Raw genomic sequence first — 17,156 nt, 5'->3', positions numbered from 1 at the left:
TCTACCTGTCCCACCCACCTCAAATAGCTTATATTTCACCTCATTTCTATATTTCCTGAGTTCTGATGAAGAGTCATACAGACTCGAAACGTTAACTGTATTCCTCTCTGCAGATGCTGTCAGACCTGCTGAGTTTTTCCAGCTATTTTTATTTTTGTTTACCATTTTGCAGGCTCTGCTGGTGTCAGCAATCAGAGCTCATTGGTTTAGGCTACGCCCACAGGCAAATAGAATCGTGCACATTTAAAGGGGCCTCACAGCCAATCCCAGAACTGTCAAATCTGAGTCTCCGCTCCACAGCCGCCATTGCTGCCTTGGAGCTCCCGACCCCAATTTCTTGTCCACAGTTTGGGAACCCTTGCTCTAAAGACGCCAGCCCCAGTTTCACCTGTCATCATCGTAACTGAAGTTTCTCATCCCTGGAACCATTCTTGTAAATCTTTTCTGCACTCTCTTCAATGCCTTCACATCCTTCCTAAAGTGAGGTGCTAAAATGTTTTTTTGAACTGTAGTGGCCTAGACATCTGTATAATGTTTGCACATTCTGCAGAGAAAAAATAAAAATAGGAAATGTAACACTTACTCTCAATTTGGGAATGTAAGTCATTGACTATAACTTGAAGCTGGCCAATCGTCATGTCACGCAAGTCTGTGGGTTTGAGGCTCCGCTTCATCAAACTTTCACTGATATGGGGCATATGAGGCAACTGCAAAAGAACACAATTTACTTAGCAACAACAGCGTAAATGAAGGGATTGTAATAAAATGTGACATTATTACTGAAAACATTTTTATGATGTCAAACCATTACGAAGCCATAGCCTCAACAGGATGATAAAATATATGTGCATCGGTGTAGCTATACTGGACAGCCCGACCAAAGAGACACTCCTTCAACTTTATAGTCGGGATGTTGCTGGGGGCTTTGGCTTTTGCTGTGCCCAGTGCTTTCAGCCATTTCTTGATTTATGAGATATGGAACAGACCTCCAAACTTTGGCACCAGTTTCCAGATAATAGTGAGGAAGACTTTACAGGGCAAATGGACTGGATGTACCTTTGTCATGCTGTGACTGGATGCCTAGTTGCAGTCACGTGGTCCATTTGATTTTATTCTATTTGCTGTTTTGTAACAGTTTGATTCACTGAAGTGCCTTGCTAGGCTATTTCAGAGGACAATCAAGAGTCAACCACATTGGTGCGAGAGTGGAGTCACAAAAAGGCCAGAACGGGTAAGGGCGTCATGATTCTTTCCCTAAAGAACATTACCAAACTTGTTGTTTTTTTAAATAGTAACAATGCAAACAAAAATAAAGAGGCAGCAATTAAAAATAAGTGTTGAAATGACAACTGATTGCTGGGTATCTAGGTAAATCCACCATCGCCAGTTTGTGTGTCGATTTTCCCTGTTGCTCTGCTATGAATTTTCAGACAACACTCTAACAATTTTGAACAAAAACAGACTGTTAAAATGGCCTGGGCAAACCATGTGACTTGGGCAGTATCAGCTCCAAACAGTCCTGAGACTCAAGCAAATATCTAATTAGATGTTGACATTCACAGCCATCTGGGAAATTTACACATCCCTTTGTTTAAGGATGGAATGTCACTGAAAGGATTATAGCATTCCAGCCAACACATCTTCTTGGTTCACCATGGACAAAAGACACATCGAAACTCAATGTGTGTTAGGCAAATTTGAAAGGGTCCCTATCAGCCTCCAATTGTATTATAATGATCCTTTATCCAAATGGGTAAATTTCAAAGTGTCAAATAACAAATACAGGGCGTTTATCGAACTGACCACTCACGTTATTTGGAGAAGGACTACAGACTTGTAACAGATCACATGGGTGAGTTAGCCATGTTTGTTGCTTGCTTTTAAAACAGCAAGAATCAGCTCTGCAGAGATAGAGTGGCCATCAGAAAGACATCAAGCCAGCTGTAGTCAACTAAGCAGCTAAGGTAATAAACAGCAATACATTAAAAGTGAGAGAAGGACTCTCCTCAATCTGTTCCATCTTCAAGTTCACCTGAGAACCAAACTTCTGGAAATTCAGGCGGGGATGCAATGGGGCAGTGGTATTATCATTGGACTAGTAATCTATGGACCCAGGGTAATGCTCTGGGGACAGGGGTTCAAATCCTGCCGCAGCAGACCATGGCAGATGGTGGAATTTGAATTCAGATGGTGGAATTTGAATTCAATAAAAATCTGGAATTAAAAGTCTAATGATGATCATAAAGCCATTTTTGATTGTTGTAAAAACCCATCTGGTTCACTAATGTCCTTCTTTTAGGGAAGGAAATCCGCCATCTACCTGGTTTGGCTCCATGTGACTCTAGACCCACAGCAATGTGGTTGCCTCTTAAATGCCCTCTAAACAAGGGCAATTAGGGATCGGCAATAAATGCAAGCCAGCGACGCCTACATCCCATGAATGAATAACCCTGATTATTCATTCAATTCAATTATGAATCATTCATTCCCAAGAATGAATTAAAAAAAATTCAACTACGCAGATTATTGAGAATTCTCTGCTTACAAGACCTTCACTTCAACAAAAAAAAACTCACCTAAGAAAAATAACTCATCTAAGAAACTACAGACCTGCCACAAAAGAGAGACTACATTCCAATCATATTGGGCAGGATCATCCCAGATTTGCATTAAGTGCAGAAGTGGGCAGGTAAAACATTTCAATGGCAGGTGGGCTCCGAATCGTCCACCACACCATCATCACGCCGGGCGCCACATTTAAAGTACAGCCACGTGCACACCTCTCAGTGCTTCCAGCCCAGGAATGCTGCAAATAAGACATGGCGCTGAAAGGTAAGAAGACTGTAGCCCCAGATTTAGTGATGCATCCCTTGAGCGTCTTTTGGAAACTGTGGAGGCCCACCGTGATGTCCTCTACCCCTGCTCTGGCTGCAAGAGGAGCAGCAACATTATCGCTCTGGCTGGGTAGACGATGGCAGTGGTGATCAGTGCCAATGCTGCACAGAAGAGGTTGACCACCCAATGCAGATAGAGGATGAATGATCTCATCCGTGCCGTCGAGGTAAGGCAACCATCTCATCACTCTAAACTCACACACTCAAACCCATCACACATTGACTGGCATCTCACTCACTGCCAATTCCAGGGATATCACCATTCAATCTCTCATACACACCTTCACATCTCCATCTCGCCTGATCTCCTCTGGAGTTTGTCTCCTCAGTTCTCACCATCTTGAGGCCACTTGCACAGATCGACTTGTGCCCTCACACAAACCCTAGGATAACCCCCTCCTCAGTATAGCCCTCATCCTGCAGCCTCTTCCCTTGCCTGAGGCCACTTTTCCCCCTTTCCCAAGCAAGCCCTAGCCCTGCAGCCACACAAAGCCTCCCCCACCTTATGGCTGGTCTGGTAGGTAGAGGCCTGCCTGTCAGCCCCCCTAAAAGGGATGTGGTGCTGTGTGTGAAGCCTGACGCTGATGACTGTTGAGTGCTGACTGAAGCAAGGTAGGGGAACAAATCTCGAAGTCCTGATAAAGTGCAGCCTGCAAGGTGCACGTCGCTTATGTGCTGTTGTGAAACATATCAGCGCGATAATGATCCAGCGTGAGGGGATGCTTCCGGTGGTCTGGCCTTGTAATGATATGCAGATGTATTAAAATGAGGTTCCTGACGTCCGATGGCGGGAAATGCGGCCCGCCATTGACAGGCTGAGTGGATGATCACAAACTGGTTTCATACCATCTTGAAACCGATTTTTGGCCTTCTTGCCTTATTGTCCGCTCACACTGCCAAACAGGCCTGGAAAATTCCGTCCATTGTTTTTTGCTTCATTTGTACCTTGTCTTTGCGTGAGTGATTGTGTGTGTGTGTGTGTGTGTGTGTGTATGTGTGTTGAGGCTTTCTTTTAAAAGTCACAAAAAGGCTTGCTGTTGGGATTATGGAAATTGGGACAACCACTCTGATGGTCAGAAAATACACATGCCTCACATGCAAAATATTTTGATCACAGAAAGCAGAAAACATAAATCCTGCCCGTGACACTCACAATTCACATACTTGTATCATTTACAAATGTGTAATTATTCAAACTGTCAAGAGTAACTAACATCCAACATGAGGTTTATCAGAGCCCTAGTTTTGGTTTTTTTTTAAAAAGAGTCCCATTTCACAAACTATATGTGTGAAGTATATTAATTCTGACAGGTGTGCTTGTCTGGATATGCAAAACTCTGTAGCAACATTCCAAAATATGAATTATAAATGCTGCTTTTTAAATTAATAAAGAATTACATCTATAAAAAGATTTTAAATGGAGTGAAGGGAAGTTATCATAGTTGAACAAATCAAACTCAAATTTGACAGTTTGCAACATGTAGTGACCTGGACTAGAAGTGACAGGTGAATTCTTTATGTTGACTTTAAAATAAGAGACTCAGTTACACTCTACACATACTGTAGGATGAGTAATATATGCAATCTTTCTTGCACTGTATCTATGTTATCTGAACTGACCTAAATGCTCTTGTTTGGGTAACCACTGCAGTGTACACAAAGGAAGCTACTGAAGCCCTTCATAATGGTTGAGGAATAGATGGTCACCTTGCCTTCCCCCAGTCAACACTTCTGAGTGACTTCAGGAGAAACAAGATTATAAAATGTAAAGGACAAAAGCCCTTCCTGATCCCTGGGAGAGGAGCAAGGGGGAAGTTAAAATGCAGTGGATGAATCTGCTGCTCTATTCCCACTGCATCTCCATTTTAACACTGCTGGTTTTAGCAGAGGATGAGCCATCCCTCTGGACTCCAGCAGAAGCCTCATCAATAGCTGAGAAATCGGGGTCTCAAGGTGGCATTTTAACCCACCTGAGTGAGGTGCCCACCCCAGTCGCTCTAGCCAGCAAAGGCGACAGGAAGCGAACCAGGCCCTTTAAGGCAAAATTTTTAAAAAATATTTCAAAGTGGGACCAAGAGGAGCAAGAATATGGTCTCTGCTGACCCCACCCGTGCAACCTTCATAACACATCTCACTCCTGAGTTGACTTTGCTGCCAGCAGCTTTTCATGGTGCTGGCAGGCAGCCTCCGAGCCACCTGTCTGCTGCTTCCTGCCTGAAATGGGAGAGTAGCTGACCAGAAACATTCAAATGAGGCTCAGATACTTAAAAATGTGCTGGGCCTCTGATGAAGGACGTGTCGAGATGTGTTCTGCACCGGTGTGTTTTCCTGCCGACGTGGGCAGCACATTTGACATGGGGGGATGATTCTGGCTTGCAGGGCTTATAATGATATGCAGGTGTTGTATTAAAATGAAGTTCCCGATGTCCAGTGGCGGGAAAGGCAGCCCGCTATTGACGGGCGGAGTGGATGATCGCAAACTGGTTTTACGATGGTGTGAAACTGATTTTTGGCTTTCCCACCATATTGCCCGCTCACACCTGCCATGATGCCCGGGGCCAATGGAAAATTCTGCCCTCTATTTTTCACTAACATAAACCAAACTATGGCATTTCTCAGGTATTTAATCATTTTTGTCTTGGACTATAATGTGGCAGAATTTAATTGGGGTTAGGATTACAGATTTCAAACTGTGGGAGGAAAGGGAGTAAAGATTTAGACATGGTACAATTGCAGGCCTATCATGAATTGTATGCCACTGCAAGAAATCAGACATAACATCTGATATAAAACATTCAAATCATGCAATTTCATGAATATTTGTAGTTTGCTATTCAACAAATGCACCAGCAACATACTGCAAAGACCAATTTGAAAAGTTGTGTTGGTGCCGGTTGAGGGAAGAATGTTAGCCAAGAGATCACTGAGATCACAAGAGATCAGAAGAGCTCACTGTTTTTCTTTCAATAATGTCATAGATTCTTAACATCCACTTGAACCATAGGAGCAGGCAGGCAGGATCTCAGTTTAATGCCACATCCAAAGAACTACACTCAGACAATACAATGCCCAGCTTAGATTATGAACTCCATCTTGATCCAGCACTCCAACCCACCACTTTCTCACTAAGGAGACAGTGTTACCATGAGAGCCAAATCAATCTACTTGTGTGTGAGTTCTCACTTAAACTTTCACAATTTTTTCCAACAATCTGCCTCTTTTTTCTTCACTTGATTTCCTGCACAAAGTCTGCCAGTCCTTCTTGTCAGCCTTCCTCTAACTGGTTAATCTATGTTGATGAGAATTAATAAGGTTCTTTTGCAGCTGATCAAAAATTCTAACATCCCAGATGTTGACCGTAAGCAGTTTCAGATATATTACTGAGAATATCCGATCAGTTGGGATTCAAAAGAGCTATTTAATAGTTTATACTTGGCAATCAAGGAAAAATTGACCGAGCATAGAATTCTATCCCTGAACTTCTCAGCTGATTCAATTCTCCTTTCTCCTTTAAAAACCTCAAAACCCAATTTAACTTAGGCAGTTAGCTTGGAAAATCATAGTATGATGAGGCAGAGTCAACATTGTTTATGAAAGGGAAATAGTATTTAACATAAGCATTAGAGATTTTTGAGGGTGTAGCTGGGTAGATAAGGGGGACCCAGTGGATGCAGTGTATTTAATTTTCAGAAGGCATTCTGTGGAATTACACAAGATTAGAGTTCAAGGGGTTGGGGACAATATACTAGCACAGATTGAGGATTGGTTAACAGACAGAAAACAGTAGGAACAAATGAGTAATTTTTAGGATTGCAGGGTGTAGCTCATGGAGTGTCGCAAGATTTATTGCATGGGCTTCAACTATTCATCTATTTCCTAATTCTTTCCTGGGACCCCATAGCCCGTGAGTGTCGCTGGCACCCCCTAGCCCCTCCTGACCACCACTCAAACCAGCTCTGGAACTGGATTGTGAACTTCTCAAATTTATCAGGTTTGTGTTTCATAAGATAAATTTCTACAAATAATATCTATATGTAGACATCTGTACCTACACAGCGAGCTACAAAACCTGATCACTGAATACTTAAATCAGAATTTTTAACAGTAAGAAAGTCTTTCCACAGTTATATAAAGCTTTGGCAAAACCACATCTACCGTGTACAATTTTGGTCTCTGTATCTAAGGAAGGATATACTTGCCATTAGAGGAGGTGAAACAAAGGTTCAGTAGACTTATTCCTGGGATGCAAGGATTGTCCTACAAGGAGAGATTGACTAGAACAGGCCTATATTCTCTGGAATTTAGAAGAATGAGAAATGATCTCATTGATATGTATAAATTCTGAGAGGGCATGACAGGGTAGATGCTGAGAAGCTCTTTCCTCTGGCTGGAAAGTCTAGAACGAGGGGTCATCCTTTCAGGATAATGGGTCAGCCATTTAGGACTGAGATGAGGAGAAATTTCTTCACTCAAAGGGTCGTGAATCATTGGAACACTCTACTCCAGAGAACACTGGGTGCTCAGTTAATGAATATAATCAAGCCTGAGAGCTATGAATTTTTTGGGCAAGGGAAAGCAATGATCCTACTGAATAGTGGAGGAAACCTGAGGAGCCATATGCCCTATTCCTACTCATATTTCTTGTGGCATAACAGTGACTTTGATTATAGGCCTATATTTTTGGGTCATTTGACACCATTTCAGGGTCAGTTCTTTTTTTAAAAGCTTTGTTGTCTTTTATAAGTTTTCTAGGTTGACATGTCATATGAAAATATTTGCAATTAGTATACAGTAAATGAGGCCAAGTTAACACAGGAAACCCCTATTTCCTTTGTCTTATTGGGTCTAGAAGAAACGCCATTTATTTTAACTACTCACTTTCTTTTTATATACTTGTAGCTCTTACTGTCTGTTTTCATATTTCTTGCTTGTTTACTCTCATATTCTAATTTCTCCCTCTTTATTTTTTAAAGTCATTCCTCGCTGGTTTCTAAAACTTTCCCAAACTTCGGGCCTGCCATTAATCTTTGCAGCATTTCTTTAAATTTGATACCATCCTTAACTGCTATGGTTAGCCACAGATGGTGCATCCTTCTCAGAGAGTCTTTCTATCACAATGGAATGTATCTTTGTTGAGAGTTATGAAATATCTACACATGAACATATAGATGAACATACGAATTAGGAGCGGGAACAGGTCACTCGGCCCCTCGAGCCGCTCTGCCATTCAAGAAGATCATGGCTGATCTGAAAGTAATCTCAACCCCACATTCCTGCCTACCCCCAATAACCTTTCACCCCATCTCTTTAAATGTCTGCCACTGCTTCTCTACCATCTTAGCTTTTAACCCATTTTCTCAATCCACTTTATCCAACTTTGCCTTCATGCCCTTTATTTAAGTTTAAGAAGCAAGTTTCTCAACCTCAAACTGAATAAGAAATTCTTGAATAACAATTCAAGTTATGAACACTCTTCCCTAGAGGATCCTTTACTATGAGATCATTAATTAATCCTGTCTCATTACACATTACCAGTTCTAAAATATCCTGTTCCCTGGTTGGCTCCAGAATGTTTTGTTCAAAAAAACTGTCTCAACTACACTCCACAAACTTTTTCTCAAAGCAACCTTTGCCAATTTGATTTGTTCAATCCATATAAAGGTTAAAATCACCCATGATTATTGGAGTACCATTCTTACGAGCCCCCATTATTTCTTGATTTATACTCAGTCCTTCAGTGTAGCTACTGTTAGGGGGCCTATAAACTACTCCGACTAGTGACTGCTTTCCCTTGTTATTTCTTATCTCCACCCAAACTGATTTTACCTCATGAACTTCTGAGCCAAGATCATTTGCCACTACTGTACTAGCCTCATTCTTTATGAACAGAGCTACCCTACCTCCTTTTTGTTTCTTCCTATCCTTTGAAAATCTGAAACACCCTTGAATATTCAGTTCCCAGCCTTGGTCATCTTGCAACCATGTCTCTGTAATGGTTACCTTATCATGCTCATGATTTCTATTTGTGTCATCAATTCATCCATCTTGTTACAAATGCAAAACTATAAAAGCAAAATACAGCAGGTGCTGGAAATCTGAAATAAAAACAGCAAGTGCTGGAAAAACTCAGCAGGTCTGGAAGCATCTGTGGAGGGAGAAACAGTTAACATTTCGAGTCAAATATGACAAAATATTGGCCTAGAACTTCCATCCTCCGGGAGGTCGTATACCAGAGGTACCCCAGAAGATGCACTGGGGACACCCTGCAAGTTCCCATGCAAGGACTACACAGAAATTGCCCAGGAAGTTTAGAATTCCAATGGGCAATTACCCTGCGTGTGGAACTCTCCAAAACTCCAATTTAAATCAGAGACTTTAGCAGATAGTTACCCAGGAAAAGTTAGAAGGATTAAAACCACTTCCAAGTACTGGGTAACTATAGTACTGACCCTCCCTGACCAACCCCCCCCCCCCCCCCCCCCCTGACTACCCCCCAGGAATTGGAATGTGACTTCCCAAAATCATCAGGTTAGTGTTTCTTAAGATACATTTCCAGAAAGAATATCTAAATATGGACATTTGTACCTACAAAGCAAGCTACAAAAGCTGCTGATCACTGAATACTTAAATCAGGATTTTTTTCTTTTGAAGTCATGCCAAATTTTTCATGCTTTTAAGTTCCTCTGAGGTTGAATAATCTGAGCAAGCCAATTTAATGAAGTATCATGTCTGTCTGCTTCAGTGACACCTTGGATAAACTGAAAGGTCAGCATCAGCATATTGCCATCATGGTTAATTTAGCAAAAGTACATTCCATTTTCTATAGCAGCAGCTTAGTCCATTTCTAGAAAAATGGAAAACGCTCCTGTTATTATGAACAGCTAGTCAGCTTGTTTACTGGTATGACATGTGAATTACTGTACTTCTTGAGAAGCAAGATTCTTGATAAGCAAGCGGTTGAAGGGTTTCAGGAGGTAGATGGGAATGTGGAGTTGAAGTTACAATCAGATCAGCCAGGCAGAGCAGGCTTGAGTGGCCGAGTGGCCTACTCCTGTTCCTAATTCGGATATTCTGGCATATCAAGCATTATTTTGGGATTAATAGGAAATAGTATATGAAAATCTCTGTTATTCAGCATGCTCTGGGAATGGGAGGTGCCAGTTAATCAAATATTCTGGCTAGCTAAGATGCAAGGTGAGTTCCACATTTTTATCCAATCAGAAAGCTCCAGGTTGATCATGTGGGTATTGAACTCGACAGGTGCAGGAGTGCGCGAATTAAGTGAACGGCACCGAGGGAAGATGGTGCTGCAGAGCAATGGAAGTCTGAGACCAGAGTGAGGACAGGCTGCTGATAGCAACTACCAGTGAGTTTGACATCTCCAGTCAAAAAAATGACCCAAAGACCTGGCCCCAGAATTCTGGTTGGTAAGTGCTGGATAACAGAAACTTTACTGCAGATTGAAATTAAGTCAGATATACTACATAATAGAACATAAATGCAACATTTGTGTAAAGCTGTTTAAACAGCATCTTTTATTCTGAGAAGTTGAATATATATCTCTAATATTGAAGTGCTTAGTATTTAACCATTGAAAACGTTGGAACAATCTGTAACTCATTCTGTAAATCAGTTAGGCATAATCATCAAAGATAAGTAATATTCACAAAAAGTGTTGTAAAGTGTTGATTGATAAGATTATTCAGTTGCCAGTCAAATGGTATGGAGAAGAAACTGCAGGCAACTGCACCGGTCACGATAAACATATTTTTCAAATTTTGGATTTCTATCAAATTGCTTTTGGTTTTGAGTACTACCTTTTAGGGAATTAAGATAATAATCATTCATGCATACATTCCAATTTTTAACTTCCCCACAGCCAAATTATTTGAACAATTCCAGTATCCAATGAAAGAAAGTCACATCAATTTGACTAAAGTTAAATTTATAACCTCACTTACCAAGCTAAATAGATATAAATAGGAAGACATGAAGCAGGAACAGTTTTCAACTTTACCTAGAACCAAGAATTTGAAGAAACAAAGCTCCTTCATAATGTTTTGAGCCACCAAGATATTATTCAATACTAATGCTAAATCTAACTCTCACTGCTGAGCGGCAGTGGATCAGCAGCTCATTGTAAACACCATGCAGTTTTTCTTTCAATTGAAAGTCAGTTAGAGTTAATGGCCCTAAATGGAAAGAATGCTACTTTATCTATACAATACTGCACTAGGTGAGGTTTTAGCTTTGTAGAGATTTATTTGTTTTTTTTAATTCATTCACAGGGTATGGGCTTCGCTGGCTGGGCCAGCATTTATTGTCCATCCCTACTTGCCCTTCAGAAGTGGTGAGCTGCCTTTTTGAACTACTGCAGTCTATGTGGTGTAGGTGCTGTTAGGAAGGGAGTTCCAGGATTTTGACCCAGCAAATGTGAAGGAACGGCAATATATTTCCAAGTCAGGATGGTGAGTGACTTGGAGGGGAACTTCCAGGTGGTGGAGTTCCCAAATAACTGCTGCTCTTCTAGATAGTAGTGGTTGTGGGTTTGGAAGGTGCTGTTGAAGGAGCCTTGGTGAATTCCTGCAGTGCATCTTGTAGATGGTACACACTGCTGCTGCTGTGAGTCGGTGGTGGAGGGAGTGAATGCTTGTGGATGTGGTGCCAATCAAGTGGGCTGCTTTGTCCCGGACAGTGTCAAGCTTCTTGAGTGTTGCGGGAGCTGCACTCATCCAAGCAAGTGGGGAGTATTCCATTACACTCCTGACGTGTGCGTTGCAATTGGTGGACAGGCTTTGGGGAGTCAGGAGGTGAGTTACTCATCACAGGATTCCTAGCCTCTGGACCTGCTCTTGTAGCCACAGTATTTATATGGCTAGTCCAGTTGAGCTTCTGGTCAAAGGTAACCCGTTGGTAGTTGATAGTTGATAGTGGGGGATTCAGTGATGGTAATGCCATTGAACATTAAGGGGCAATGGTCAGATTCTCTCTTGTTGGAGATGATCATTGCCTGGTACTTGTACGGCACAAGTGTTACTTGCCACTTGTCAGTCCAAGCCTGGATATCGTCCAGGTCTTGCTGCATTTAGACATGGACTGCTTCAGCATCTGAGGAATCGCAAATGGTACTGAACATTGTGCAATCATCAGCTAACATCCCCACTTCTGACCTTGTGATGGAAGGAAGGTCATTGATGAAGTGGCTGAAGATGGTTGGGCCGAGGGCACTACCCTGAGGAACTCCTGCAGTGATGTCTTAGAGCTGAGATGACTGATCTCCAATAACCACAATCATCTTCCTTTGTGCTCGGTATGACTCCAACCAGCGGACATTTTTCTCCAATTCCCACTGACTCCAGTTTTGCTAGGGCTCCTTGATACCACACTCAGTCAAATGTTGCCTTGATGTCAAGGGCAGTCACTCTCACCTCACCTCAGGAGTTCAGCTTTTTTGTCCATGTTTGAACCAAGGCTGTAATGAGGCCAGAAGCTGAGTGGCCCTGGCAGAGCCCATACTGGGCGTAGGTGAGGAGGTTATTGCTAAGCAAGTGCCACTTGATAGCACTGTTGATGACCCCTTCCATTACTTTACTGATGATCGAGAGTAGACTGATGGGACGGTAATTGGCTGGGTTGGATTTGTCCTGGTTTTTGTGTACAGGACATACTTGGGCAATTTTCTGTATAGCCGGGTAGATTCCAGTGTTGTAGCTGAACTGGAACAGCTTGGCTAGGGGCGCGGCAAGTTCTGGAGCACAAGTCTCCAGTACTATTGCCGAATGTTGTCAGGGCCCATAGTCTTTGCAGTAGCCAGTGCCTTCAGACATTTCTTGATATCACGTGGGATGAATCAAATTGGCTGAAGACTGGCATCTGTGATGCTGGGGACCTCCGGAAGGGGCCGGAGATGGATCATCCGCTCTACGCTTGTAGCTGAAGATTGTAGCAAATGCTTGAGCTAGTACTCAAAAGAATTTAAAAATCTAGCTACAGCCAGAACTTTCCTCCAAGCTTAACCTGATGCAAATATTTTAAGTTACGTTGGTTGTCTGCAATGCTTGATGAAGGAGCCAAGCTCCTTTTAAACAAACAGACTATCTGATTTGTTCACTTATGTAAACAACCACTAGTTCTTTCCACCAGTTATTTTTGAATATGATGAAATGTTATACAAATCCAAGTTCTAACAAATATTTTGGGGAATATTGGAAGCCTGAAGGTACATCATTCAGAATAGCACATCGCTGGCAAGAAATGAAAGAAATATTGGGCAGAATTGAATAGCCTCCTCATGGCAAGTTTGGTTGCAGGGGCATTTAATAAGGTGGGAGTGTGGTGACACTGCTGCCTTCCCACCTCCACTCTGATTAACTCAGTGGTGGGAAGGCCTTCCTACTCTGCCATCAATTGATGCCTGTAAGTTGGCAATTATTGCCCACTTAAGGGCCTCAAAATGCCACTGCTGGTATTAGCCTAGCAGCGGGCAGGGGGGTTCACCATGTGGGGAGCACAACAAACAAACCTGTGCAAGGTTGCTTGTGGGCTTCCAGGAGGGGTCCCTCGTTCAAAGGCACTCAATGTCTGATCAAGGGACCAGGCATCTGCAAGCAGGCCTGCTTAGAGCCACCCCCACCTTGCTACCGCTCCCCCCTCCCCCGTGACACCCATCCCACCATCACTCACCTGTGGCTTGGTGTCCAGCATCGATCCTAGGCCTGTAGAATCTACAGGTGGCTGTAGTATCTACAGCAGTCACCTGCTCCCCAATGGTGCTGCCATTCAGTAGAGATGCTGGCCTCTAATTGGCCAGCAGTTCTCAGCAGGTGGGGCTTCCATGTCCAAGTCCTGTTGTTACCCAGTTAAGTGCCTGAGTGGCACTTAATTTGGCAGGCCTTCCCTAAAAGAGGCGGCATGGGACTCCCACCGGTCGAGACTCCCATTGCCTCCATTAAATCCAGCCCATTGTGTGCATAAGGTTTTGTACAAGAGCTTACCATTTAGATTCTGGTGTTATCCATTCATGGAGCTAGATCAAAGGATACCTATTATCAGGGTGACCAACTCCCGGTGAAAAACATAAGGGACACTTTGGCATGGGGGTGAATCCATAAGAGACGGGGAGAAGTGGTGGGGGGGGTAACAAAGCAGCTCGCTTGAATCAGCACACCTTCCCCCAGCTTAACCATTTACTCCTTCCACTATTGGGCACAGTGGCAGCAGTGTGCTCCATCAACAACACATCAAGGCTCCTTTGGCAGCACCTTCCAAACATGCAACCTCTACTGCCTAGAAGGGCAAGGGCAACAGATGCAAAGGAACACCAGCACCTGCAAGTTTCCCTCCAAGTCACTCACTATCCTAACTTGGAACGATATTGCCTTTTCTTCACTGTCACGGAGTCAAAATTCTGGAAACCCCTCCCTTACAGTATTGTGGGGGTACCTACACCACATAGATTGCAGTGGTTCAAGATTGTTCACCACCATCTTCTCAAGGGCAATTAGGGATGGGCAATAAATGTTGTTCTTGCCAGCATCCCATGAAGGGTTAATAAAAATATCTAAAAATGTATTATATTGTTACGATGCTTATTCAGCTTTTGTCACTTAAATTTGTTTGTTAATTTAATTTACAACAGGATCCAATATTGTAATCATTTACTGTTTAATTTAAACTGGAAGAGATTTGGTCTGGAGACAAAGAGTAATTTCCAGTAGCTTAAGTAAATAAGAGATAATTTCTGTTAGTCATCCTGGACATGTTATTGAAAGCTTACCTAGATGAAAATGAATGCAGTTAGTGAGCTGGGGCTCAGATCTGGGAGTCAAAATATATAGAGCAAGGACAGGAGAAAATACCCCAAAATGTAACACTGAGTCTAACACTCTTATCCTCCTAAAGCAGTGTTTCATCTGGTGTTACCAAGAACAACACCTGGAAAGAGTCTCTAGTATATTAAAGAAATGAATTGTAGATTAGATATTCACACATATTCAGTGTCAAATTGACTTTGCTTCCTGCCTTTGACTTTATATGTAAACATTTGATTATAATCTTAGAAACCAACTGAAAGAAATGTTAATACATAAAGAAAGAAATATATAAATTAAAAACATTGGTCACAATATCAGACATGATCTAATTTCTATAACTTCCTTGCATCAATGTGCACCTGATTTATGTCCAAACATATTACTGTGATTAATACATGGTGTAATGCCAGTGAACTGTTAGATTACCACATTGAAGTAGCAAAGAGAAAGCAGCAATTCAGTTATTTATTTCAAACAGTCATAATATCAGCATATTTAAAATTGTTTGATAGAGACAGAAAAGCTTCAAACTAATATTAATTATATGATTGATAAAGGTGCAGTTATTACTGGGGAAGGAAATATTCTTAGTATTGCAAACAGCTTTCATCTGTGCATAAAACAAGATCAGTTACTGTTAAAACCAAAAATTTTCTGGATTATCGTATTTGTACTGTACGTGGGAAAATACTCACCAGATCAGCCACTGGGGATTTCTTTCTGTTCTGTTTTTCTACTTCAACTTGCATTTTAGCCATTGGTTTTGCCATAGCAAGAGCCATCTTGGCTTCAGCTTGCAATTTCTTCTGCCTTGTAAGAAAATCCATATCATCAAGTGACTCAGACTCTTCCTCAGTGGTGTCTCTGTCAGAGTATGACGAGCTCTGTTTGCTCTAGGGAGAGAGATCAACTATTGTGATGCATTTCTAAATGGAGAGCAATTGCAACAATCAAAGGTATCCCAGGGAACAGAATCTGCCACAAGTATCATAAAATATGGGTTCCGTTAATCATTCAAAAATATATTTTGTGAAGATTATTATCCTTTATCCCTCTTGCTTTTCATCTGCATACCTTAAACCTACTTTTGCTTGAAAATTCCAGACAATGAGCCTGTCTAATGCTTCTCACCAATTGAACTCTCTAGCTTTTTGCAGTTGCTGTTGCTTTCAATATGAGCATGTGAATTCATCGACACCAATCTATTCAATGTTTGCTGCAATTAAAACTGGATTAATTATTAACGTTAAATGGGCAATTTGCTCTTGCAACAAGCAAATTATTTTTACATGAATCCAGGGTTTACAAAACTTTTTACGGCTTTAAAGTAGGGACACAAAGAGAACTGAGAAAAGTAACCACTAGAAATGATAGTGAATGATTTTGACATTTCATAGTGCACATTTCTTTAAACCTTTCACATAGAAAACATTCAAACAGGTGTGAGAAACAGACACATGCCTTTGAGAGAGAGTTTGAAATTAACAGAAGATATGATTACAGGAAGTGAGAATAAGAAGGCTTTAAAAGGCAGATAGAGGGTTAATAAGGTGGGGGATGTTTAGAGAAGGACTTCTAGAGACTGTGGAAGGCTCTGTAACTTTTGTTGAAGCGAAGGGAGAGGTGGATGTATAACAAACCAAAGTCAGAGGATTGAAGGCTAAGAAAGTCTGAAAGAGATTGCAGAGATAGAATAGGGTGAGGTTGTGGCAGAATCTGAACATTCGGCTCAGGGAACCAATATATGTCAGCAAGGATGGTTAACGGCGGAGCAGGGCAAGTCTGAGTTTCAGTTTTAGATGGGTTGGGAGCGTGTGAAGAGTGGAGGTTGGGATGTCATAGAGAAGAGCTATTGGGCACTGCTTATCTCTCCATTGTCAAGCAGAACAGGTGATGAAAGAGTTTTGTCAGCAACAGGGATATGGTAGATGTGGGGGAGGTAATGGTGAGGAGTGGAAGTACAAGAAATTGGTGAACAGTAGGATACAAAATTAAAAGCTTAGCTCTGGGTCAAACAGTGTATTAAGGTGGCACTCAACCTAGTTGAGCCTAAAGGGGGGTGATGGGGGGGAGGAAGGATGGAGGAGTCAGGAATGGTGGCTGCAGAGCAAAGTTACAGAGAGCAACCAAAACCGATGGTTTCAGCATTCCCAAGATTTAATCGGAGGAAAAGCAGGCCGCGTGAGCACAAGCATGGAATAGAGGAAAGATACAGTTGCATGTTTTCAGCATTCATCTAGAAACCAACTTGTGGAGCTGGACCACAAAGGAGAGGCAATAGGGGAGAATGAAGTGATCAAATATTGTGATCACCATGGTTAAGGAGAACAAGCGATTACATAATCCTCTATCTCACTGGACACTGTTAGTTATTTCAACAAGTTCAGGCTCAGTCTAGTGTGAAAGACACAAGGTCGATTGTAAGGACCCAAAGAATAAGTTGTGGGAG

At 42.0% G+C, this 17,156-nt stretch overlaps 1 protein-coding gene across 7 annotated transcripts in view; it reads right to left on the bottom strand.

Annotated features, from left to right (window-relative positions):
* Window positions 1–17,156, bottom strand: part of schip1 (schwannomin interacting protein 1) — a 676,403-nt gene that overhangs the window by 30,526 nt on the left and 628,721 nt on the right. For all 7 annotated transcript variants that reach the window (XM_078563755.1, XM_078563756.1, XM_078563759.1 and 4 more), the window contains 2 exons: window positions 15,403–15,600; window positions 584–707 (listed from right to left, as the gene is read on the bottom strand). In XM_078563755.1, coding sequence (XP_078419881.1) covers window positions 584–707; window positions 15,403–15,600 — 322 coding nt within the window. The remainder of the gene's footprint in view (window positions 1–583; window positions 708–15,402; window positions 15,601–17,156) is intronic.

The sequence above is a fragment of the Cetorhinus maximus genome, chromosome 19 (assembly GCF_964194155.1).
Source record: "Cetorhinus maximus chromosome 19, sCetMax3.hap1.1, whole genome shotgun sequence".
Classification (NCBI taxonomy): Eukaryota; Metazoa; Chordata; class Chondrichthyes; order Lamniformes; family Cetorhinidae; genus Cetorhinus; species Cetorhinus maximus.
This window is presented reverse-complemented; position numbering and strand designations above follow the sequence as displayed.